This window comes from Plasmodium vinckei, assembly GCF_900681995.1.
Source record: "Plasmodium vinckei vinckei genome assembly, chromosome: PVVCY_06".
In the NCBI taxonomy this organism is placed as follows: domain Eukaryota; phylum Apicomplexa; class Aconoidasida; order Haemosporida; family Plasmodiidae; genus Plasmodium; species Plasmodium vinckei.
The window spans coordinates 630,619-656,135 of NC_051298.1; the positions used below are offsets into that span (position 1 = coordinate 630,619).

The following is a 25,517-nucleotide window of genomic DNA, read 5'->3' on the forward strand; positions in this document are numbered from 1 at the left end:
ACTCCATAGCTTCTTTAGCAAACCCAACATATGTACATATGTTTTCTGTAGGTTTTCTTTATAGTTCAATGTATCTGAATAAATAATCAAACTTAATTCGTATGCATATATTTATATTGAAACCGCCTTTTCGAATTTTATTTAAACTAATTGGTCATCTTCATTTGCATTTTCATTTTCATTCTCAAATGATGGAATTTCGGTAAAGGAGTTTGTTTTTATCTTAATACGTTGCCCCAATTGTTCATCTTTCAACTTTTTTGTCACATTAACTAAACAAGTTGAAGGCTTATATTTTGCCTCTTTAATCCATGACCTACAAATAAAAATGCATTTAATCACGTTAAAAATGAACTAGCTATTTTCACAATTCACAATCCACTATACAATTTAATACATCCAATGAATATGCATACACATATAATATATAATAGGGACACATTTTATTCCCTCTTTTACTCTAGTTTTAATTACTTAAAATCAGATTCTTTCAATTTTGAATAAGAATGGTCATCATCAACTATTTCGAGTCTTCCTTTTCCTATTGGAATGGTCGAAACTAATTCTTCACAAGTGCTCATAGTTGTTGTTGTATCCTTTGACCCATTAATAATTATTACATAAGGAAATGTAGAAAGATCAGCTCCTAAGTTATGAGTAAATTTCTGAAACGTTTTAACGGAAGGGGATATAAGAACCTGTTAAATTAAGATGGTAAATAAAAAATGACATTTATATGGTAACTAAAAAAACAAGCATATGAAATTAGGCATATATATACGACATGTGTGGGCTCATATTGATTAAGTGATCTAAATTAATTATATTTACCAAAGGTTTTTTCCCATTTTTATAATTAAGATTCATGGCAACAACAGCCCCAAAATATATTCCAACAACAACATCAGGGTCGTACATCTGTATTTTTTGTTCTGCTTGTTTAATCGATTTTTTCATAATATAATAGAGAATAAGATGCGATCCAATAAAGTATATTATTATAATAATGATAATCTATAAACAAAATAAAAAAGAATTAGTTTAAAGGAGTATACAGTTTTATGAACATTTTCCATTTATACATTCTTCATTTCTTATATATAAAATTAAGGTTTTATCAGTTGTATATTTGTATGACCACTCATCGCTTATTTTAAAATTATTTTTTTTTATATATGAATTCTCAGCTTTTTTATGTTACCGATAGAACCACTGTTATTGCTAAAATTACAAAGGATGATAGTTTGTAAGATACATATATGTTAAATAACATTGCACAAATTATAAATAGGAGGAAACATATAAATGCTGTAATACTTCGTTTCTGATTTATATTAGCTATCATCATATTTTTTTTCCCTACGGCTCTTTCAATCAACTTCTTCTTCTTGTTTTCTCCGAATATGTGGAACCTATATTAATATAAAAATTAAGTATTGAAAAAATACATTTATTAGTTTATAAGTAATATTAAAAAGAAATTCACGAAATAGGGTTGCTATAAAAGATAAAATACAGTGATAAATTAATTAAAATAAATGGAAGACACATATATATATTCGAGTAAGAAACTATTTGATTGCTCCCTTACCCATGTATGTATAATATCTTTATATTTTCCTTCATATTTATATGCACAAAATAATAAAGATCAACTAGATAAAAGCCTACAGTAAAAGCGCCAATTTCAGCTAGACAAAAAATAAAAATTGTATATTTAGATTTTCTCTACAACTATAAATTTTTTTAAGATTAACTTTTGGAAAATAATGAAACATGTAATAATTAAAAATATATATTAAAAAAAAGCATAGACAAATGTAAGTAAAATGAAAATAAATTTTATTAAATGAAAATCATTGAAAATTTTTAATATAAAATATTTTAATTAAAATGTGGTTATTTAGACATTTATTTATTTTAAATATATTAAAACTATATCTCCTTAAATGTGTAAATAAAAGAGAAAACATATTTAACTAATAAACCATAAGTCAAAGAAAATGTCAGGAAAACCACACACAAATATATTATTATTGAGGATAACAAAAATTTTACTTTATTTTAATATTATTATTGTTATAATATATATTTTTTACAAGTTATATACTTTATTACGAATAATTTGCTTTTATTTTTATGAATGTTCAGAATTTTTTCTTAATTTTTTTATTTTTATTTTTTTTTGTTCATAAAAAACTTGTCACTTTAACCTTAAAGTTATGACAATACATAATATATTGCATTTCTTTTTAAAAGTGATGAAATAGGGAATGCCCCCAAAATGAATACTATAGAATAAACCCATTAGCAAATATGTAATAATATGTTCCTTCCTTAAATTTGTCTACCATTATTTAGGTGTTAATTACTATAAATATACTTTTATTAGATTTGTACATGCCATTACAAATTGTAAAACTTTTTTCCATATTTTCACAAAATCATATAGGATTAAATTAGACCTATACTACTATTGTTGTAAAACAACAATATACTACACATATTTTTAATTCCCATTTAAAAAAAACAAATATGGGTAGCTACTTGGCTAGCCAAAATATTTTATAGCTATTATACAAAAAAATTATTTATTTAATAGCCAAAATAACCATGCTAAATCGTAAGTATTATATTTTAAAAAATTGAATTTAATGTGTGCATTATGCAATATTTAAAGACCGAAAAAATTGTAGCTTTTGTTGGACTATCATTCTGTTAATTTTGTATATCCTATTTTTACATATTTAAATTTATAAGGTGTGATAGGAAATGTAATTGGTTTTATTTCTAAGAATTATGTACAATATACATAGTTACATGCATAAAAGTTTATACAAACCTTATATATACGTATACTAAAATATGGGTACAATGTCTCTAAAATAATGTATATTCGAAGAATAAGGAAAATTATATATATAATTTTTACCATAAAAAAAATAAGCATATAAAAATTAAAAATTATTGTGATAATAATGAATAAAATGAAAATTAATAAAAAGATATAATATGTGGCACGTAAATAAAATTGACTTACATATGCATATATTCATTATGCTATATAATTTATTTTTTAGCTTCTGTAGAACAGAAATTGCATAAATATACTATAATATAAAAGCAAAAATACACCATATTTCGTATTCCCATTTTTTTAAAAATATATAGAGTAATTTTTTTTGTAAATTAAATATTTTTACGTTTTATTTTGATGTAAAAATAATGCATACTTATTTATTATTTTTTTTATGACCAATTAAAATTGTAAGAATATTGTGAAAATGGTTGAAATCAGATTAAAAAAAAACAATTCAGTTTGTGAATTCCGCTTAGATTTTAACGAAATAAAACTCCCAGATGATGTAAATATATTAAAAGATTTAGAAAAAGAAACTGAAAATTCAATTTATCATTTGAAGAGATCGAATGAAGAAATAAAAGAATTCGATCCAGAAGGTAATGATAAAGACCTTTTTTTAGCATTAAATGAAAACAAATTTGCTTTAAGTAGAAAAGAAGAACGATTAAGATTGATTAGAAGCAAAATACAAAATATAGAATCCTTATGTGATTCTGGTAATGCAAAAGCTGTTCAAACTTATCTTCTTAATAGTAAAAATGAAGACGCCAAAACAGATGTTTTAGATGATACCAGTTTCGAAACCGATGATAAAAATATTTCTTTAGAAAACTATGATAAATCGAACGATAGTTTTAGTAATGAAAATAACACCAATCCTATACTTGAAAACACGGATCAAAGAAGTTCTCAAAAGAGTTTGAATTTCGATGGAAAGAATGGTATTTATTTATAGCTTAATTGTGTAATCAAATGTACATAATTATTGTATCTTCCATATATGATTAGGATGTATTTATAATATTCCCACAATACGATAATTTTATTCTTTCCCATATTATTGTTATGGTTACTGTTGATTTTGTTATATATGCATAGATACATTATCATCCAAAGTTTAAAATGTCAATTTTTTAAGTTTATAAATTTGCCCATTAAAAAAAATGATAAAACTTTTTTCCTCTTGTTTTTTAATAATAACTTATGTTTATTTATTTCCTTTTGATAAAGCTATTATAGCATTGATGTGTATATGGCTAGTCGATTGGATTTAGAATTACAATTGTTGTTTATAATACACATCCTTTAAGTGGATGGCACATTTTGTATAACTTCACCCCATAGATATCTTTACATATATGACAGTCTTTTCTTCATTTTCCTTTATCAACAATTTTTATAACTTATAAATAATTTGCTCATTTTTAATAATAGCTTTATATATTTTTTATTATATAAAATGTGTTTCAAAAAAAAAAGAAAGAGTTTTAAATATTAGTTACAAAAATTTTGATTTAAAACATAACATCAAAAAACATTGTTAAAAATGTGTATGAAATATAACACTGTAAAAAAAAATATAATACTTCAAATGCTAAAACAAAAGAAAAGAAAAATGAAAATACACCACTTGTCATGGTTGCAAGAACTAATTTCATCATTTCGCCAAAAACACAAAAAGCCATAAGTGGACGAACAGCCTAAAATAAAAAAAAAAACACAATTATTTTAAAATAATAATGGTAAGAGGGAAAAAATACATACACTTTCAATTACACACCCATATTTTTTTCCGATCCAAATGCAATATAAAATATGGTAAATACAAAATGTGTGTAAAAATATATATATGGATACTCACCTGAAATGTCGTTCTAGCCATATAAATAAAAAAAAAACGATAACTTAAAATATATTTTATAGAAAATTTGGTCATGTCAAGAACACTGACATAGTGATTTAGGGTTGGTAAACTTTTAATTAAGTTTACAGGAGTTATATCACCTCTTAATCTATCATCATAATATTTATAAGTGTCTTTTTTTTTATTTAAAGTTAATTTATCATCGGTATTGCTTGCGAAATATCTTTTTGATAAGCACGTTAAAGCCTATTAAAAAAAAAAAAGAGACACACATTATATATAATTAGTACACTAACTTGTATTTATATATGGCTTGTTCTTTGTTTTAATTGACTATTTGCTGCTCTTTTTAATGGTAAGCTTTATATTCCTTACATTTGTATAATTTTTATATGAGTTTAAAACATAATAGTTACTTTTCCACATATAGGGCTTTATCCTGCATTTGCCAAATCGTAAAAAAAATGTATAAATAAATAGTCATATATTTTAAATATAAATGATAATATATATATTGTTGATATAGTACCCTTCCGATAGTTTTCCAAAAACCTTCCCATTCATTTTTTAAACTTAGGGATTGTTATATAAACTTGCTTTTGTTCGTTATCTTTTTGAGTAAAATTATTGTGTATTTTTATTACCATATTACTAAACGTACACAATATATATAATAATAATAATAATAAGTGTGAAAAAAAAGAAAAAAATTTAATAAACATAAAAAAATTTTAAGATTTATAATTTATAAAAAAAAGGAAAACATGTTTATATTAGTTAAATTAAAAAGGGAATATGAACACCTTGAGATTATAGCAAAATTTATTTTTTACAAAAGGGATGTATATATATGCACTAAAAGTATACCATATTTGGCAACAAAAAAATAATTATTGTAAAATAGAGATATCAAAAAAAAAATCCAAGTAACAAAATGATAAAAATAAAAAAGTCTTTTGAAAGTTGGTAAAAAGTATTAATACTGTTTAAACATATTTTAAAAAGGTGTAAAAAAATATGGGGGAAAGTAAAAGGGGGAATACACATAATATAAATATAGAAACCGCATTTGGAAAATGTAACAATCAATAAGTATATTAACAAATACTCATTAATAAGAATATAAAAAAAAAATTTAAGTTCAAAAAAAAAAAAATGAAAGATATTTTTTAGTACATACACCTAATGTTAGGAAAAACTACAAATCTTGTCAAATCGCTACACCGCTTTTTAGCAAAAAAAAAAATATAATAGAAAGTCTAACAAATGGACATAAAAAAAAATACAAACTTAATATTATGACTGAAAAATATATCTTAACAAATTTATATACAAATATGTATACTAACTTTTGCTAAATACTATCTCTTTACTCTTTAATCTACAAAATGTAGTACTATTTTTTATTCATCATATTCTATTCTTTTTCTCAATATGTATATGTAACTATATAATATACACACACACAAAAAATAACATATTTCAACACTGTGTTTTTATTCCTTACATCCTTCATTCTTTATTATACATACCCCCCCCAAAAAAAAATTATTTTTTTCAACTAATATAACCTCTGTAACCTTACAATTTGAAACTCTTAAAGATGAACAAGTATGAAAAAATAAGGGATATAGGAAAAGGGAATTATGGAAATACAATACTCGTTAGAGATAAAAAAAATGATCAGTAATATTTTCATATGCACATATATATATATATACACCATTTTAAAGAATAAAAAATAACACTAACTGTCTAAAAAATATGGTTGTTTTACAATTTTATTTACTTTTTTTCTCCTAAAGTTATGTAATGAAAATAATAAACATTTCTCAAATGTCCCAAAAGGAGAAGAGACAATGTTTAAAGGAAGTCGAAGTATAATCATGAAATTATATTAAGTTAAAAAAGACCCAATGCATATCCACACACACACAGTTATATGTATATATATATATATGTTCATGCATGCATACCAAATAAAATATATCTTTATCTAATTATTCAGTTATTGTCAAAGTTAAATCACCCATTTATTGTAAAATATATTGAAAGCTATATAGAGGGAGAGACCCTTAGAATTGTGATGAAGCATTGCAAAGGTGAACCAATAAAAAGGATAATAAAAAATATATATATAATATTAATACGTTACTAATCCTGATTATTTTCATTGCTAATAAAATTTAAAGGCGGAGATCTTTATCATTATATACAAAACAAGAAGAAACAAAATACCCCAATAAAAGAAAAACGTATACTTATATGGCTAACACAAATTTTGACAGCTCTAAAGTTTCTTCATTCTAACCATATACTACACAGGGGTTAGTTTTAATGCATTCCTATCCTCGAAAAAAATAATAAATAATCACATATTTTGTTAATCTGTATATGCTGAAAAATCTATGTTCCTTTCATTTTTAACAGACATGAAATCTCTTAATATATTGATAGATAGCGATAAGAGAGTAAGATTGTGCGATTTTGGAATTTCGAAAGTTTTAGAAAATACACTAGATTATGCTAACACTTTAATAGGAACCCCATATTATCTAAGTCCCGAATTATGTAAAGATAAAAAATATAGTTGGCCATCAGATGTATGGGCTATTGGCTGTTTAATTTATGAATTAGCTACATTTAGAACCCCCTTTCATTCTACAAAAGGAATTCAACAATTATGTTACAACATACGATATGCTCCCGTAAGTTTATTTCACCATACAATTATATTTACTGTCTTCGTTCCATTTTTATTCTCACAATATGCATGCATGTGAATTAACAATTTTGTTTCTAGATCCCCGATTTACCAAATATCTACTCGAAAGAACTCAACAATATATATAAAAGTATGTTAATAAGAGAACCCAATTATCGAGTTACTGTTCAGCAATTATTAGTTTCAGACATTGTTCAGGTAATATATATTTATGTTTGAAAAAAAAAAAAAATTAAGTACAGGTAAAAATACCGTACCCTATTTTAGACTTATTAAAGTTGAAACATATAGATATATTCATTTGTGTATTTATTATTTTTTACAATTAATCAGAGACAACTTAAATTGTTGATTGAAGAAAAAATCAGAGAAAAACAAAGTATGAAAAAACCCTTAAAAGAAAAACAGGCTATAGAAAATGATAACCTAGGAGCAAATGAACAAGAAGTTAAAACACTACTATTGGATATTGTCGATGTTTGATATATTATTATTCCAAAAAAAAAAGTACAGTATTAATCATATTCCATTTATACACATTTTCAATACAAACAGTTTGATAATAAATATAAATACCAGTATACACCTCCAATTCGTAAATCGAAAAAAGTTGCCAAGTTATGGGATAAATTTGTTTTCCACATATAATACACTTTATTATCTATCCTTTTTTGAATTAATAAATGTGAAACAAATTAATATTTTTATATATTGGCTATTTGAATATCCAATTTCGTAAAATTGTAATATGCTATATTAAATTGGGAGAAAAAATCCATTTTTTTTTTTTTACAGTTTCTATCTCCCATTGTGTAAACACCTTTTTCAGTATATGTGTATTATCATTATTGTAAATTTTATTCAAATATTTTCCCTTTGCACTTTAAATAAGTAAAAGCTAAGATTATTATATCATGGCATTTTTTTGCCTATATTTTTTTTTATACATTTATTCATAGAACACACTACCTCCAATTTGTTTAAAACGAATAAGTACCAAACAATCCAACATATAAGTTCTATTTTTTATAAAAATAATAAAACAAACAAGTTAACTTATAAATACATACGACATATATAAGAACAGGTGTAATAATTTCCTAAATATATTTTTTTAATGTTCTAAAATGAATGTATATATATATGGGGAAAATATAGCTTGTTCTTAAATATAGATATTCTGAACTCCCCAAAAGAAAAAAAATGATATGCTATATATATTTTTCGAATATCCTAAGATTAAAATAAAATATATACAAACTTTCCTTACTATATAATGTATAAAACAGTTGATTTTTATAATTTTATAAATACTACTATTTTATTTTATTTCATTTTTTTGTTTAATATATGTGTAATTTCTGTATAAATATATACAATGTCTTCATATAATCAATTTCTCTTTATATACCTTGCAATATTTTTATTTTATATGTACGCTTAAATATACAGTGATATAATATATTCATATTTATACAAAAATTTATATATACATATAAACAATTAAAACAAAAATTAATCATTGAAAAAGAAGGAAAAAAATGAATAGATAATGAACATATTAAAATAATTTTTAATTTATTATTCCTCCAAGATTATACAATAGTTTGTGAAAATTTTTAATCTAATGATTTGGATAAACATATACTTTCCGCATATAGATATATATATATATACATATAATATATTAAATTATATTATATACATATGTATTTTTGTTTTTTATTTCATTTTTTAATATTATGAATTTGAAACTAATTTCCAATTATATCAAGCAATAACAAAGTTGTAGTAGCCATGTAGATATCTGCAACTTTATTTATAAAGAACAAATATACGAAATGGTAAAACGAAAGAAAAATATAATTTTGCTCATTTTACATTGATAAAATATATGACATAGCAAAGAAAGAGACAAAAAATATAATCAATAAAATAGGGTCACACACAAAGTTTACATAAGAAAAAATAAAGATATGGTTAAATTACATACTGTAAATAATTTTAAAAGCTAGCTAGCTAAAAAAAGTTTTTTTTTGGATGAAAAAAAAAAAAAAAATCTAGCCAAATCTTCCAAAATATGGCAGCCCCTGTAAATATAGATATGCCTAAATTGATATTGGACAATGGTGGAGGATTAATAAAAGGAGGAATACTTCCAAGTTATTCTCAATTAAATGGATTATCAGTTGATATAGAGCCAAAATTTATTGTACCTAATTGTGTAGGACAAATAAGAAAAAAAAATATTTTTCATATAAGTGATAGCTGTTATAATATTTGCGAATATTTTTGTCATCGACCTCATGTAGATGGTTTATTATTAGATTTAGAAATGCAAACAAAAATATGGGAAAAAATATTTTCATGTAAACAAATTATTGGATATAAAATAAATGATATGGCTATTTGTGTTACCGAGTCCTATTTAACTCCTGCATATATAAGACAAGGAGTGATCGAATTATTATTTGAATATTTTAATTTTGAGCAAGTAGTTATTGTTTCATCACAAACAATGTTACCATTTTCTTATATAGGTTTAAATTTAGGACAATATGATATTTTAAATCCTCCGATTTTTAAAAAAGATAATTATTCTTTAAAAAAACAATATGTAATGAAAAAAAGAAGATCTGAAAAAAATATTACCAATTTTTATAATAATAAAAATGATAGCCCAAAAAGAAATTTTAATGCATCCCGAAGTAGTTTAAAGAATGAAGAGGATGATTATGATGGGAAAGAAGACAACACAAACTTGTTTAATATAAAACAAGAGAAATATATGAGCGAAGAAAAAATCGAAGATAATATCGGAGAACAGAATAATGTAGAAACACAAGAAATGCAAGCAGAACAAAGCCAATATATTGATGATAGCTTATTAGTTAACAGACATATTTTTATAAAGAACATAGAATGCTATAATAAATATGCATATGAATTATATATGAATAAATTATATCATGGTGAAAATTGGCAAGAATATTATTTTAATTCTTTTTTTAGTAAAAACGTTGTACAAGAATATACATGTGACAATTTTACTAACACTGAGTCGTGTGCAAACAGTGGAATATACGGGTATAACGATAGTTCAAGTAATCGAGCAAATAATTATCGATCACCATTTAATAAAAATAATGTTGTAAATAAACTAAGTCATAATAATTATATAGGTAATAATTTTTTATATCAAGATCCAAGCTTTTTGCTACCCGATAAAATAGATCTATATAAAAATTATTACGATAAAAATTTTAAAGATATAAATATGTTTAAAGAATATTATAATTCTACATATATAAATGATTTTTATAGTAACTTAATAAATGGTAATTATAATTTATCATTGAGAAATCCTTGTGCATTATATATAGATGTTGGATTTTCTCATACATATATATTACCATATATTGAATATAGATTAATTGAATATGCAATTTTAAGAACAAAAGTATCAGCTTCTGTTTTAAATACCTATTTAAAAAATACACTCTCATATAAACATGTTAACTTAGAACATAATGAATTACTTGTTGAAAATATTAAGGAAAGAGCTTGTTATGTTTCTCTAGATTATGAAAAAGATCTAGAAAATGAAAAAAAACGATTAGAAAAAATTAAAAAACAAAAAATTCAAGACAAACTTGATATGAGAAGTGAAATATTGATGAAAGAATTAGAAGAAGAAAAAAAAAAAAAAAACGATAAAAATAGTTTTTTTAACCAAGTCAAAAAAGAATACGAACATGATGAGGCACAATATGAACATAATGATTATCTAGAAAATAAAACAAGACATACCAATGATTTAATAGATACAGAAAAACATTACAAAAGGGTTGACTCAATAACTGATAATGAATCAACCAAAATGGATAAAATAATCAATAACAATAACAATACTAATTATAATGAACATAAAAAAAAGAATGCTTTAAATAATGCCAATTCAAACAGATTAGATAAAAGCAGAATACCTGATAACTTAGAAGAAGGGGAACAAAGAAAAAGAACTAGTAACAATAACAAAAGAAAAAAAAATAAAAATATAGAACCACATTTATTATATAAATATAAATTACCAGACTATAATAATGCAACAAAACGTGAAATAAATGAAGTCTTTGATACATTGAAAAATAATAGTTCAAATGATTGTATTTACTTAGAATCCGATTATGATTATAAACAAGAATTTTCTAATTATAAAGAAGAAGATACATTTATAAATGATCTAAATGTCAAAACTCAAAACCCACAAAAAAATGATGATATAATTAATTTAACTAATGAAAGAATAGGAATTCCAGAAATTTTATTTAACCCTCAAGATATTAATTTAAATCATTGTAGTATTGTTGAATTAATATATAGATGTATATCATTATTGCCAAAAGAAATACAAAAATATTTTCTTTCACAAATATATATATCAGGTGGATCAACCAAATTTAAAAATTTTAAACATAGATTATATAAAGAATTAAGAGCTATATTTCCTACTGAATGGGAAATAAATATTTATTCTCATAAAAATAGTCTATATAGTAATTATATAGGTACATATGTTTGGTTAAGTGATCAAAATATTTATAACTACAACTTAATTACAAGACAACAATATTTTAATAATGGTAATAAAACATAATTTATCACTTTTTTTTTTTTAGCAAATGTGTGTACATATATATTCATTTATGAAAAAAAGTTTACATACATTATATGAAAATAGCTAGCTTGCTTATTTTCAACCTTTTTTTTAATTAAAACTAAGCTTTATTTTAAACTAAATTAGATTGTATAAACTAATTAGATTGTGTTAAATTGTTTTTTCTTAAAGTTATGATATAAAGTCAAACTACCTGCTGCCAAAAAAAAATGAAACTTGTCCTAAACAGCAAATTGGAAATATAAAACACAATCGAGCGAACCATCGAAATAAAATATTTATAACAAAAACAAAAAAACAAAAAAATAAAAAAAAATACACAATAAACAAATGGAAAAGACATCAAATAATAAGTGCAATACCATATAGTGAATGAATATACCCACTTTTATTTTTCATGATGAAATAAAAAAGTGTTACTATTCATTTTTCATGATGAAATAAAAAAGTGTTACTACTCATTTTTCACTATATGGCACGACCTATATTGTGCAAATTTATGTTCGCCACGTTTTGAGATGATATATGTTTGGGATCTTTTTCATTTTATTTTGACGGGGGTTGGGTTATTTACAAAATTTATAGCTAGTTGGCTAGCCATTTTTTCCAGAGAAACTATTAACCACCCAATTAATAACCACATTTTTCTATCAAATCGACATTATTTTTTGGTATCCTTCCCCTTGAGTTAGTTCCACATATTGCTCAGTAATATCATTTAAATTTAAATCCATAATTTTTATTTTAATTATATTTGGTTGATTAATATATGGAGTATAATAATCTTCATATTTTGTAAGTGGTATTACATTTTTAAATATGGTTTGTGTATTTTGACTTTGCATTTGTTTTAGTGTTAAATTATTTTCAGACAAAAAATTAAAATTATATAAATCACTTTCAATTGGAATAAGAGCAGTATAAATATATATTGTATCAAAAATTGTTCTTGTATCATAATAATTTTTTTCAACATATGGTTGAATAATATATAATAAATTACTATATAAGTCATATATAAAATTTGCATTTTTTTTTTCATAATTAATTATTATACCTTTAATATAAGGTGGAATAATATATTTTTTATCTATATATTCATAGAAATATAATTTTTTCATATTATATGCAACAATATTTTCTACATTATTTAACTCATAATGTTCCAATTCTTTTCTTAATGAATCGAAATATTCTTTTTGCATTTTATCAGTTACAATATTGTTATTTATTTCGAATGAAGGAAGAATTTCAATCTTGTCATCGAGCTCTAATTTGGCATTTCCACGACCAGTTGATCGTCTATTTTTTTTACCATGATCATATGAAGTACCATTATTTTTATAAAAATTATATTTTAAATGGTCATTCTCCAATGAAATACACACACTATTTGTGCATGTATATTTTGTTACGTGACGATAAAATATTTTTTCATTTAAAGATGTAAATATAGAAAATGAGTTAAAAATTTGTGACCTGTTTCTACCATCTTTTTCTGCTAATTCAAAATATGGATAATCTTGGTAAGTATTGTTTTGTCTATTTTTTCCAATCTCATTATCATCTTTAATATTTGTTGAATTACCTCGATTTGAAACATCAGAAAAAATATAATCTTCATCGTCATCATCTAAATCATCTTCTTCATTATTCATTAAACTGTTAAAAATGTCAATCCATTCATTTTGTTCACTTCCTATATTATCTTCACATGCATTATTATTTAACCCACTTATTTTTCCACTTTTATATATATCCTGATTTGATTTCATTTGATAACTTTTAAAACTTCTTAGCATTTTTAAAAAATTATCTTTAGCTGTATAAAAAATAGGAACATAATTATATATTTTTTCACTTTTATTTATTATTATATTATTTAAGGATATATAAAATGGTAAATTTATATGATCAAAAAATGCATTTTTTTGTAAAATTGGATAAAAAGAATATTCTATTTCTATTCTATTTATTCTATATTGGTGAATATTATTTTTTAAATAATTTAAAACATTTAAATACAAAACTGGAGTACTATTATTGTCATCTCTTTTCAAGTCATCTATATTCACATCAATTTTTATACTAAACTTATTATTATCATTAAGGTAAAAATTAAAAAATAAGTAAACATATTCCACATTTTTATATTTACATTCTGGTTTAACTTCCTCTTTGTTAGCGTTTGAAGAGAAACTACTTTGTAACTTTGCTATGTTTTCATTTTTACAAATTAAATTGTATAGAGGATTTTGATGAATCTCAATATATAATTCACTCAATACTATTGGTGTTTTAAATTTTAAAAATCCTTTTTTTGACAATAATAATATCCCATTGTTATTTTCTGAAATACTTTTTATTATATAACTACGCTCTAATTTTTCATCAACTTTTTCATCTAATTTATTTTTATACAAATTTAATTTTTTCATTCTTTTAAATCGCTTAGAAGGATCAACATTAGGATTTAACACTTTCTCCATGATATAAATTCTACTTTTTTCTTTTCTATTCCTATTTAAGTCATTAAATTTGTTGACATAATCATTGTTACTGCTATTTGCTACTGACTCAGTGAGGTTGCTCCCACCAATTCGATCATCCCTATAAATGTGTTCATTCTTATTTTCATTTTTTTCTCCCATATTGATAACATTCCTTACCCTTTTGGGATTACCATAACTCCAAACACCACCCAAAATAATGTCTTCTTTTGCTTTCACATCAAAATAAATATCCTTTGAAATATAATCACTATTGTAACAAATATTTATATTAAAAAGAACATTTAAGAACATTTTATTTTTATACATATTTATAGGAGCCACCATTTTACACACACCAGTAAAATCTGTATGTAATTTGTATATATATTTATTATATTGATAATCATAATTATTTAAATTATTTAAAATATTTGTTGAAAGCATAGATAATTTTGATTTATTTAAATTTTTATCTTTCCATTCTTTATATAATGTTTGGTCAGAAAATTTTAAACTTTTTTTTTCTCCATTCTTATTTCCATAAAATATTAATTCAAATTTTTCCATAGATTTAAAAAAAACACATGTATATTCTCTTTCTCTTTTTTTTGATTTTCTTTTTCCATATATGTATTTTTTTAATTTTTTTCTATCTATAAACTTTTTTAATCTAGCATTTTTTAAATTATTTTTAAAAAGCTGAACAAATTTTTTTTTTTTTTTTTTTTTTTCTTTCACACATATTCCAATATTTACTTTTTTATTATTCATAAGAACTTGTTCAAAATCGGTTTCTTCAATTATATGATGTTGCTTTAAAACTTTGCTAATATAAAAGTTTAAATCAAAACTTTTGGGATATTCATTTGGTTTATTACTATCGCTAGTACCAGTAGTGGCATTATTTATTTTCCAAAAAATTTCAGGATTACTATGTCTATAAAAATATTCTATTTCATCATCAGTATATATATTACTATATATACTATTTTCTAAAATGTTTTCCTTTATATGATTTTTACGATAGGTCATATTTGCTTGTGTATCCAAATTATAATTTGTCAAGTTATCTATTTCCCCTTCTTTTTTCATATTCTCATAATTATTTATAAGATAATTATTTTGATCATTAATAATATTATTTATATTTTCATTTTTTTTATCTTCCTTTAAAAATATATAATTAAATCGATTTTCATTCCATATATTTTCAAAAAAACTATTAAAATCTATTTCATCAATTGCTAAAGATAAAGGTTCGATAAATGAATAAGTTTTAAGATCATCTATATGTTCTCCTAAACAGGATCCTTTAATTTTTTGTTTATTATTTTTATTTATTTGATTTGATTTGCTCAATATATATGTCTTATTCATATCTATAAAATCGGATGGATATAATAGTTGATTATAAGTGCTTGTTTTATTTTTATTTATTTGATTAAAAAAAATAGAAACATTATCTAGTATAAAATTAATAGAACTATAAAATATATTATTATCATTTTTATTATCTAATATTTCTTTTTCCTTTTTATGTTCTTTTTGTTCTTCTTTTTCAATTTCTAAATCAATATCAATACCAATTTCATCATTTAGTATGCTATTATAAAATGGGGTGGTATGCATATATGCAACCTTTTCATCACTGTAATTTTCTAAAATATACTCTCCATTTTGAGAGAATGGATATTCCCATGTATTTATATTATGACATGAACTATCATCATCACTGGAACAATATGGGGTTGTCAATTTTTTACTTGTTACTTTTGTAGGTGAAATAAATATATTTTCTCTTACATTTTCAATAAATATATCAGCTAAAGATGGATGGACAATAAAATTACATAATGCATTGTTAAATATATATAAGCTTGTACTTAAAAATATAAATACAATTACTAACATTGTGTATAGGATGAAAATGTCAAAAATAAATAAAAGGAAAAATATTTATTTATCATTTTTATCAAAATTTTCTATCGATTTATGTAACTTCATTTTTCATATTTTGAAGCTTGCAAAATAAAGAAACCCTAAATATCAATATATAAAAGTTCTGCAATTCTTGATTTCTTCACTTGATGTATATAAAAATGTAACTCTCTGAAATTATCAAGTCCTTGTGCTAGCTATTATTTTATTTATATATATTTTTTTTTTTAGTCTTCTACCTTATTTTATTATTATAACTTCTTCGTAAGCCAACACATTTTTTTACATGCCACTTGGCATTGCAAAAAATTTTATATGCATAAATATGCAATCGTATAAAAAATTGAAATAAATAAACAAGCTAATATCTATCCTGGAAACAACATAATTATAAACAAAATATATAAATAAAATTAATATAAAAAAATGAAAAAAAAAATTAAAAAAATATTATACTAATATGTACGCTAACATATATAATATTAAAAATTAAGGTATCGATTTTTTTTGCATGTTAATACTTGTATGCTAGAAACGAAGCACCTAATTTCTATCAAAATTAAATACATGAATATTATTTGTATAGGAACTATTATATATTATTTAGCCCAATTTTTATTTATTTAAAACATTATTAACACAGGTAGCTATTTTTTATTTAATTTTTTTTTTTTTTCTTGAAAAAAATAAATTTACTAGGAAAATTATTAATTATGAAAAAAAATGCACACAGTATTTATTATAATTAGGGTATAAAAAAGAGAAAAAATATATTACCACAAAAAAAACAAAACCAAATATTGTGTAGTTACAAATTTATATTTTTATCATTGATATAGGTAGCTACCCAGTGAGCCATTTGTTTTGCCTGTATTGTTCATAAAATATTTATGTAAAATTTTTTTATTCTGACTAAAACCTGAATAAAAAATCAGGGGCATTATAGAACGCACACATACTTCCCTCATTTCTTAAATTTGTCGAAACATTATTATGTGGCATATTTTTTCTTATATTTTATGGACAGCTTTTTTGGTGATTTGTTCTTTTTATTTTTGGAACTATATGTGCCCCATGACTCGAGGATGAGTAAGCTGATTATAAATAAGACATAAAGTGATAAAAAGGGAAAAAATACCAATGACTAAATATAAAATTCCAATGGAATTTGATTTTTCATTTACAAATACAGAAACTTCTGCTATTACAAAAAATTTTTTTCCATTAAAATTTGAAACAGGAAAATTATTTTTTATATTAACATATATTGGTAAACTTAATTCTATATTTAATTTTGCATATTTTTTTCGAAAATTTGATAATGCAGCTGTTTTCATCCATACTATAAAATGTGAATTTTCTATTCCATAGCCATTTTCATCATTCATATTAAAAATATCAACATATCGCTTGTCAGTTAGCCAAAAATATACATTTTCTTTATACTTATCCATTTCTTCTTGTGATGGATTTTTAAATTTATTATAATCACTATTCCATATAATAGCTTCTTTTGATTCATCTATTTTTATTTTTTCTTTCAAATTAATATCTTTATATAATGTGAATGTATCATTGAATATACTTCTTGCTACTAACCCACAAGGATGTAAAACTTTCCCTTCTTTGTTTGTTACTATTGGAAAGCACTGCGAAACGTCACTTGCCTTTGTATACACAACACCCTAAAATAGTGACAAAATAAAAAAGAAAATAAAAAAAGAAATAAAAAAAAAAAATAAAAACTATGAGTGAACAGATAAGTGTTTCCCCTGACTTACCATCAACTGGTTGTGCGACTTAGATATCAGATATTTCTTATGATTTTGATAAAAATTATGTAACTCATAATATATATATGAATTAATTTTGAATGGCCTTTTCGGGCCTTTACAAAAAGATTCATTCACTTCTATAACTAGTGAATCATCTGTTAGATGGTCATAAGGAATTTTACATTCCTTTCTGTTTGTTGCTAAAATAATAAAAATCAATCCTACTATTATAAAAACAATGGATATAGATAAATAAGTTATAATTAAACATAAAGGTGTCCAACTTCTTTGTTTTGCTTTTAATTCTTGTTGTTTAATTTTTTCAATAATCGAAGATCTTTTTCTCTGTCTTTTTTCTTTTGGAGCATTATTAAATTCAGTATTCAAATTTTCTTCTTTTCTGTTTTCTATTTTATTTTGATCATCATATTTTTCCATTTCATTTTTATAAATATAGTTATTTAGATATGCTTCAATAGATTCATTTTTTGATATCCTATCATTGTAATAATTTTTTTTATCTACATTATTTGGTTGAAAAATGTTTTCGGGTTTTGAATTCTCGTAAGGTATGTTGTTGTTACTGTTGTCTAGTTGACTTTTGCTATCCTTTAAATATATTTTAGATCCCTTTTCAGTTTTGACTTTTTTTTCCTTTTCTCTTTTTCCCTCCATACTATGTACATTTTTATCGTCGCTTTATTTTGTTTTCTACAATTCCAAACGAAAATATATCTACTCAATGGAAAACCTGTTTATGCTCATACTGTTGCATATCATTATGTCATAAGACAATTAATTTTTTTTACAAATAACAAACAGTATATATACCTATGAAATGGCAACTAAAAAAATGTCACTATTTTTAATTAATTATATTACACCCATATATGTCTATGTCAGATATATAGGGCCCTTTCAAAAAGTTATATTTTAAAAAAAACTACATACAAATTAAAAATATATATATTATATATTTACGCACATGTAGGAGATTATATTTGTAGTGATATATTGTTCTTAAGCACAGTAAATGAATTAATGTGTATTTTTTAGTATATATTTTTGATACCTTATAATGTTAGGATAATTATTAATATATATATATAGATAGATATAGATATGTGTGCATAGTTATATATAGGGTAGAAAAAACAAAATAAAAGAAGAAGAAAGGAAAAGAAAAATCAATATTTTTTAACTGTTATACTAAAATGTCAAACAATAAATTATCATTTAAATTTCTGTTTATCGTTACGCTATTTTTAGAGTGAAATAAAAAAAAAATAAAACAACAGCTCGCACATATATGTGCACGCATATATTGCTTATTTTTTAAACTAAAAAAAAAATAAACCCAAAATATCTTCATAATATATGTAGACCAATAAGTTAATTTTTTTTACCTACATTTTACTGCCGTTTTTTTTTAACATTGCTCATTATTTTTTTTTATAAAGAATCTTTGATTTTTCTAAAGTAGTGGAAAATAGGAAATATATTTTTATATTCCCCTTCCCATTTTATAAATAAAACAGTTGGGAAAAACGACCAAATATATTGCTTGTAAAAATATTATGCTTTCCATTTTTTTTTTGAACTTAAAGATTTATATATATTTTTGAATAAATATCAGAGTCTAAAATATACATATACAAATATATATAAAAATTATGTTTCATAGAAAATATAAATAACAAAAAGTTTTTTTGTTTTTGTATAAACAATAAATATAAGTGTTGTTACATATGCATGAACATGTTATATGTACATACATTTTTTTACGCACTATAAAATTTTTATTTACATATAAAAATTCACAAGTAAAAATATGCTCACATATGTGTGCGTCATTGTAAGTTCCTATTTATATGCTAGCTGATATTTGATTTTTTTTTTCATAATTGGGTTATATGTAAAAATAGTGGAATTCTCATTCATTTTATTTATTTTAATAATATTCCATCGAATTTTGTTTGAAACCATTTCATTGCATCTTCTTTTGTAACTTTGTGTGTTTTTGAAATGGTTGATCTTTTTCTTCTTCTTCTTGTTACTCTATAACCTGGTCTAGATAAATGTACATAAAAATCCATACCATAAATACCAGTAGATGGATCATATTTAATACCTAAGTCAATATGTTCTTGAATACCAAATCCAAAATTACCAGTATCTGAAAAATTCTTTTTTCTTAGTTCATATTCTTTAACTTTTAATCCTTTTTCTAAAATTTCTAAAGCTTTTTTTCCTCTAACTGTTACAAAACATGATATCTTTTCATTTCTTCTAACACCAAAAGATCTAATTGTAAACCGACATTTTCCAAAAATTGGCTTTTGCTCTGTCAATTGTTCTAACACTCTTGCGGCACGTGTTAGCCTATCACCCGACTAAGAAAAGGAAAAAAAAAAAAAAAAAAAATTTATAATCGATGCAGATATAAACAACATGAATAAGTATTTAAAACAGGAAGGGCATAAAAAAAATAACATTATAGCATACGAATAAACCGCCTTAATATAATTAAGAAAAAGGCAGTCAGTCATATTATTTTCATATACATATGACACATTCATGTAGTGACTAAAATTGTTGTGAACTTTTTAATTATTATTATTTAAACATATTAAAAATTTTGAAAATTTTTTTTATCTTACTTCTCCCACACAAATGTTGAGAATCAACTTGTTTACTTTAATTTCTCTCATAACATTATCTTCCTTTTTTTCCATTTTTGCGAATTTTTCAAAAAAAAATAACTATTTATTTGTTAATATATTTTATTTTTATTTTTATAACTTTTTATGCGTTAATAAAATATTATATAAAAAATAGAAGAAAATAAAAACTACTAAAATATTATATTTATGCAATAATATATTATTTCTGAAATTGCATATCATTCGAATGTTATGAATAACTATTATTTTAATAATTGTTTTTCCTTTTATTTTTTTTTATTTTAGCAAGCCATGCAATAATATATACAATACACTTTTCTATTGAATGCTTTTGCAAATAACCGCACTATTTATATCATATAATAAAAAATAAAGATATTAAGCATAATATTTATTTATCCCTCTACTATTATGTATTTATTTTTATGTAGGCAATAATAATAAAAATACTACACTATAATATTTATTCACTGTTCTGTGCTTATATAAATTGGATATACTTTAGCCGTCACTATATATAATACTCCTACTTTTTTGTAAATAAATATAAGCTCTATTTTAATATGCATATATATATATGTATATATAAATAAAATTTACAAGGAATAAATGGAGGAGGCAATAATTAAAATTGATGGGGAAAGGGGTGGACCGACATCATTATTTGTTCATAATTTATAGTACTACTTTTATAAAGCATAAAAAATATTAAAAATAAGGGGGAATGAAAAAAAGCATAATTATATAAGCACATTATATATACAGTAAACACTATATACTTTTTTATTATTTATATTTTTCACAAAAAAATTGGCAATACTATATGTTCGATTATGACTGTATTTTCCCTTAATGCAACTAGAGCACAATATGCAATTAATGTGCCCCCTTTGCTTTTTATTGTGGCATATATAAAATTATTTAATGTATATATAATAAAGCATTTTTCCGTTTTATAAAAATATATATAAATTATTTTATTACTATATATAAGCTCATTACGCATGTTAATATTTTACATAAAAAATTGGATATTATATTATTAATTGAATAATATATGGAAAGCAATAAAATACTATCCCTTTTCATTTTTGTATATAATATATGCATAAAAAATGACATAATAATTATTAACGATATTTTCAAGAAAAATTTGAAAAAAATAGAATTATCATAAATAAAAAAAAAAATAAGCTAAACAATTATTATTACATTATTATTATTGTTATAAATAGTAGTATTTATTTTTTATAAAAAAAAAGATTTGAATAAATCAAATTGTTTTATTTCATTATATTTAAAAATGGATAAAAAAACTCTTCCACATCATAAATACAGTTATATCCCAAAACAAAACAGAAAACTCATTTATGAGTATTTGTTTAAAGGTAGGTTGAATATATTTTATTATACATATTTATATGATAATTTAATATATTAACTAGCTATATTTATGTGTGGTATACATTTTTTATATTAATTTTTATTTAACATGATCAGTACATATCCTTATAATATATATTGCTTAGTCATACGTATTCATAAATATTATTCCCTGTTCATACATATGTTCTTCATCTTGCATATATTTCCTTGCTTGTTCATAAAATTGTGCGTAAAATGCTTACTATTTTACGCGTAAACCTATATGACATGCACAGGGAATTAATTATTGCGTCGTTTCCTGTATGGAAAATTCTCTCTCTATATATATATAAACCTATTTATGCTAACAATTTTTCAATTTTTTTGTGGCTAATTGCAGAGGGTGTTATTGTCGTTGAGAAGGATGCTAAAGTACCAAGACATCCACACTTGAATATTCCCAATTTACATATAATGATGACTTTGAAATCATTAAAAAGCAGGAAATATGTTGAGGAAAAATATAATTGGAAACACCAATATTTTATATTAAACAATGAAGGTAAGTTTACCTGAACATACATATTTTTTATTTCCCCTTTCGACCTTGTATATATATTATAAAAACATTTTATTATTTTTTTTTTTTTTAAAGGTATTGAATTTTTGAGAGAATTTTTACATTTGCCACCTTCGATTTTCCCAGCTACTTTATCCAAAAAAACTATTAATAGAGCCCCAAAAATTGATGATGAATTTTCAAGGGAATTAAGACAACCAATGGGACGAGGAAGAATGTATGACAAGAGAAATTTCGATTAATTTATTATATATGCCTTTTTTTCTTCGCATAAATATTTTCATTTTACCTAGAATATGTAATGTTTACTTAACTTATTATTTTTTTTTTCTTAATTTATACAAAATTTTAAATTACAACTTTATATTTTCGTAATATATAGTTCTTTAATATAAAAAAAAATAACATGAGTTATATTTAAAAGAAAAAATTAAATATATCATACACATGAATTATGTGTGTGCTTATATAAAATAAAAATTTTTATTTTAATAATAGTTCCTGAATAATAGGGTAATGTTAAAAAAAAATAACATTGCCCAATTTTGATTAATGAAAGGGAACAATGCTTTTTTAGTTTGGCTATGTTTGTATAGCACATGAAAAATAAACACAATATTTGTCTAGATCCAACGTTTGCATTGTGCTTATTCGTTGTTAATACGAAATATTTTGCAAACAGGAAAAGGGAAACCAAATTTTACAAAAAAAAAAAAACAAAATAAAAGTGCTATATGCTTGAATGGAGAACAAAACAATAAAAAAATAAGAGAATTTTTCCATAAAGAGTAAAAAAAAAAGAGGATCATATATATAGAGAATGATAATTTGTTTGGTTTTAATGGGATGTTGTTATTACTTTTTTTTTTTTTTTTTTCGTTTTTTCTTTTCTTCAGTTTCAGGGTCTTTTTGCTGTTCTACTGTTATGGGTGATATTTTTCCAGAAAGTATATCTTCTCTTCTTTGTTTTCTTTTAAGATATTTATTATCAATCATTTTTTTAATTTTAGATTGAATAATTTTATAATTTTCTTTTTTTTTTTCCATATATTTTTTAAAATAAGTTGGTAGTTGTATATCATAAAATTTCATTAAAGATTTTTTTGTTTGTTCAGAAAATAATTTTCTTTGTTTTTTATATTCCGAATTTTCACTAATCATATTTTGTCTCATTGTGTTGTAATTAACAGCTTCTCTATATTCTTTATCATATTCTTTTTCATTAAAATTGTTATAATATTCTTCTGCTTTTTTATTAAGGATAATATATAAATAGTCTGGTCTAATTCCTTCTAAATAGTCTCTATTTTTTATTTCATTTTTTATAGATTCAAGTTTTAAAAAGGCATGAGATCTTTTCAAAACATTTTCATTTCCACCATTATCTTGCCCATTATTTAACGTCTTAGTCTTAGTGAGTAGCTTACTAGTTATATTAGTGATAATATTACCTGACTTTGCAATATTTAAAAAATCAAAAAACATTCGTAATATAGCTGGATGTACACCTTGACTATTTATTTCTTTATTAACTCTTCGAATAGCTATTGGTAATGTTGTTTCATCATCTTCTAAAATTTTTTCAATTCGATCATGATCTTCGGGGGGTGTAACGGGTGAGACTTCTTTAAGACCTCGGACTTCTATCCATTGTTTCCATAATAATTCTTTTTCAAATTTAAATATTTGTGTATAGGATGGCATATAAAATTTAAATTTATATTCTAACTTATAGCAAAAATCATCATAAGTTATTTCAGATGCATTTCCAAATAATTTACTTATAAATAATTTAGGAGTTAAAGAATGGGAGCATATAGGTTTAAAGGGATCAGATACTTTCCCAATTATTTTCAATAATTCATATTTAACAGGATGTATAAAATTAAATGGCAATTCATAACCTTTTAAATATTCTTTTTTTATCTTATCTTTTAATATCATAAATGGTTCTTTTTCTATATTATATAATAAAGGCAATTTTATTGGATAATCCTCTATAAGTTCTTCAATCATTTTATATTTAGATGATGATTTAAATTCATTTTTATTTGCTTTATTTCTTTCATTTTCTTCTTTTTTCTTTTTATTTATTATTACTTTTGTTTTTAGTTGATTACTTTTTTTTTGAGCAGGTTTTGAAACGTATATTTTTTGTGTTCTTGTTTTACTACTTAAGCTTAAGTAATGTTTATTGTCTATGAAAAAACATGAACACCCATATCTTCCTTTTTCTATAATATAAAATATTAGTACTCCTAAAACCATCCACACAATTCCTCCCCTTCTCCGGTGGACTGCCTTACGTCGCTTTGCATGCCCATTCTGCAGCATGCCTTTTGCTTTTACTTTTAATTATGCCTTTTATTTTTGTTGTAACTTCTCTTTTTATTTCCACTTTTAATTACTCTCACTATGGCTGTGTTTGGTATGCTTACCATTTATTTCCATCTTTATCATGCGCTTTGATCGCGAGGTGGGCATATACATACGTATGATATGGGTATATATATGATATGAATATGTATATAATATGATATTATCTAATTTTGG

General features: G+C 23.0%; 10 protein-coding genes across 10 annotated transcripts; 4 read left to right on the forward strand and 6 right to left on the reverse strand.

Moving 5' to 3' along the window:
- Positions 1-141: 141 nt before the first annotated feature.
- PVVCY_0601670 (conserved Plasmodium protein, unknown function) lies at positions 142-1,626 on the reverse strand (the record flags this gene model as incomplete). The annotated part of the gene is made up of 5 exons (XM_037634128.1): positions 142-316; positions 475-698; positions 832-1,014; positions 1,202-1,412; positions 1,592-1,626. 5 exons carry the CDS (start codon positions 1,624-1,626, stop codon positions 142-144), a joined length of 828 nt encoding a protein of 275 aa, XP_037490274.1.
- A 1,658-nt stretch (positions 1,627-3,284) lies between these two features.
- PVVCY_0601680 (conserved Plasmodium protein, unknown function) lies at positions 3,285-3,818 on the forward strand (the record flags this gene model as incomplete). Its single annotated transcript, XM_008627308.1, has 1 exon — positions 3,285-3,818. The coding sequence occupies one exon, from the start codon at positions 3,285-3,287 to the stop codon at positions 3,816-3,818; it is 534 nt and encodes a 177-aa protein (XP_008625530.1).
- A 559-nt stretch (positions 3,819-4,377) lies between these two features.
- On the reverse strand, positions 4,378-5,291 carry PVVCY_0601690 (conserved Plasmodium protein, unknown function; the record flags this gene model as incomplete). The annotated part of the gene is made up of 4 exons (XM_037634129.1): positions 4,378-4,563; positions 4,725-4,973; positions 5,103-5,166; positions 5,257-5,291. 4 exons carry the CDS (start codon positions 5,289-5,291, stop codon positions 4,378-4,380), a joined length of 534 nt encoding a protein of 177 aa, XP_037490275.1.
- A 1,039-nt stretch (positions 5,292-6,330) lies between these two features.
- Positions 6,331-7,935, forward strand: PVVCY_0601700 (NIMA related kinase 4, putative; the record flags this gene model as incomplete). The annotated part of the gene is made up of 7 exons (XM_008627310.1): positions 6,331-6,413; positions 6,533-6,605; positions 6,736-6,829; positions 6,920-7,054; positions 7,158-7,435; positions 7,531-7,650; positions 7,786-7,935. The coding sequence occupies 7 exons, from the start codon at positions 6,331-6,333 to the stop codon at positions 7,933-7,935; spliced, it is 933 nt and encodes a 310-aa protein (XP_008625532.1).
- A 1,597-nt stretch (positions 7,936-9,532) lies between these two features.
- On the forward strand, positions 9,533-12,109 carry PVVCY_0601710 (actin-related protein, putative; the record flags this gene model as incomplete). The annotated part of the gene is made up of 1 exon (XM_008627311.1): positions 9,533-12,109. The coding sequence occupies one exon, from the start codon at positions 9,533-9,535 to the stop codon at positions 12,107-12,109; it is 2,577 nt and encodes an 858-aa protein (XP_008625533.1).
- A 671-nt stretch (positions 12,110-12,780) lies between these two features.
- PVVCY_0601720 (conserved Plasmodium protein, unknown function) lies at positions 12,781-16,533 on the reverse strand (the record flags this gene model as incomplete). The annotated part of the gene is made up of 1 exon (XM_037634130.1): positions 12,781-16,533. One exon carries the CDS (start codon positions 16,531-16,533, stop codon positions 12,781-12,783), a length of 3,753 nt encoding a protein of 1,250 aa, XP_037490276.1.
- A 1,088-nt stretch (positions 16,534-17,621) lies between these two features.
- PVVCY_0601730 (LEM3/CDC50 family protein, putative) lies at positions 17,622-19,010 on the reverse strand (the record flags this gene model as incomplete). Its single annotated transcript, XM_037634131.1, has 2 exons — positions 17,622-18,245; positions 18,342-19,010. The coding sequence occupies 2 exons, from the start codon at positions 19,008-19,010 to the stop codon at positions 17,622-17,624; spliced, it is 1,293 nt and encodes a 430-aa protein (XP_037490277.1).
- A 1,271-nt stretch (positions 19,011-20,281) lies between these two features.
- On the reverse strand, positions 20,282-21,070 carry PVVCY_0601740 (60S ribosomal protein L11a, putative; the record flags this gene model as incomplete). Its single annotated transcript, XM_008627314.1, has 2 exons — positions 20,282-20,728; positions 20,996-21,070. 2 exons carry the CDS (start codon positions 21,068-21,070, stop codon positions 20,282-20,284), a joined length of 522 nt encoding a protein of 173 aa, XP_008625536.1.
- Positions 21,071-22,322: 1,252 nt separating this feature from the next.
- Positions 22,323-23,206, forward strand: PVVCY_0601750 (40S ribosomal protein S10, putative; the record flags this gene model as incomplete). The annotated part of the gene is made up of 3 exons (XM_008627315.1): positions 22,323-22,407; positions 22,785-22,946; positions 23,040-23,206. The coding sequence occupies 3 exons, from the start codon at positions 22,323-22,325 to the stop codon at positions 23,204-23,206; spliced, it is 414 nt and encodes a 137-aa protein (XP_008625537.1).
- Positions 23,207-23,819: 613 nt separating this feature from the next.
- On the reverse strand, positions 23,820-25,298 carry PVVCY_0601760 (conserved Plasmodium protein, unknown function; the record flags this gene model as incomplete). The annotated part of the gene is made up of 1 exon (XM_008627316.2): positions 23,820-25,298. The coding sequence occupies one exon, from the start codon at positions 25,296-25,298 to the stop codon at positions 23,820-23,822; it is 1,479 nt and encodes a 492-aa protein (XP_008625538.2).
- Positions 25,299-25,517: the final 219 nt, after the last annotated feature.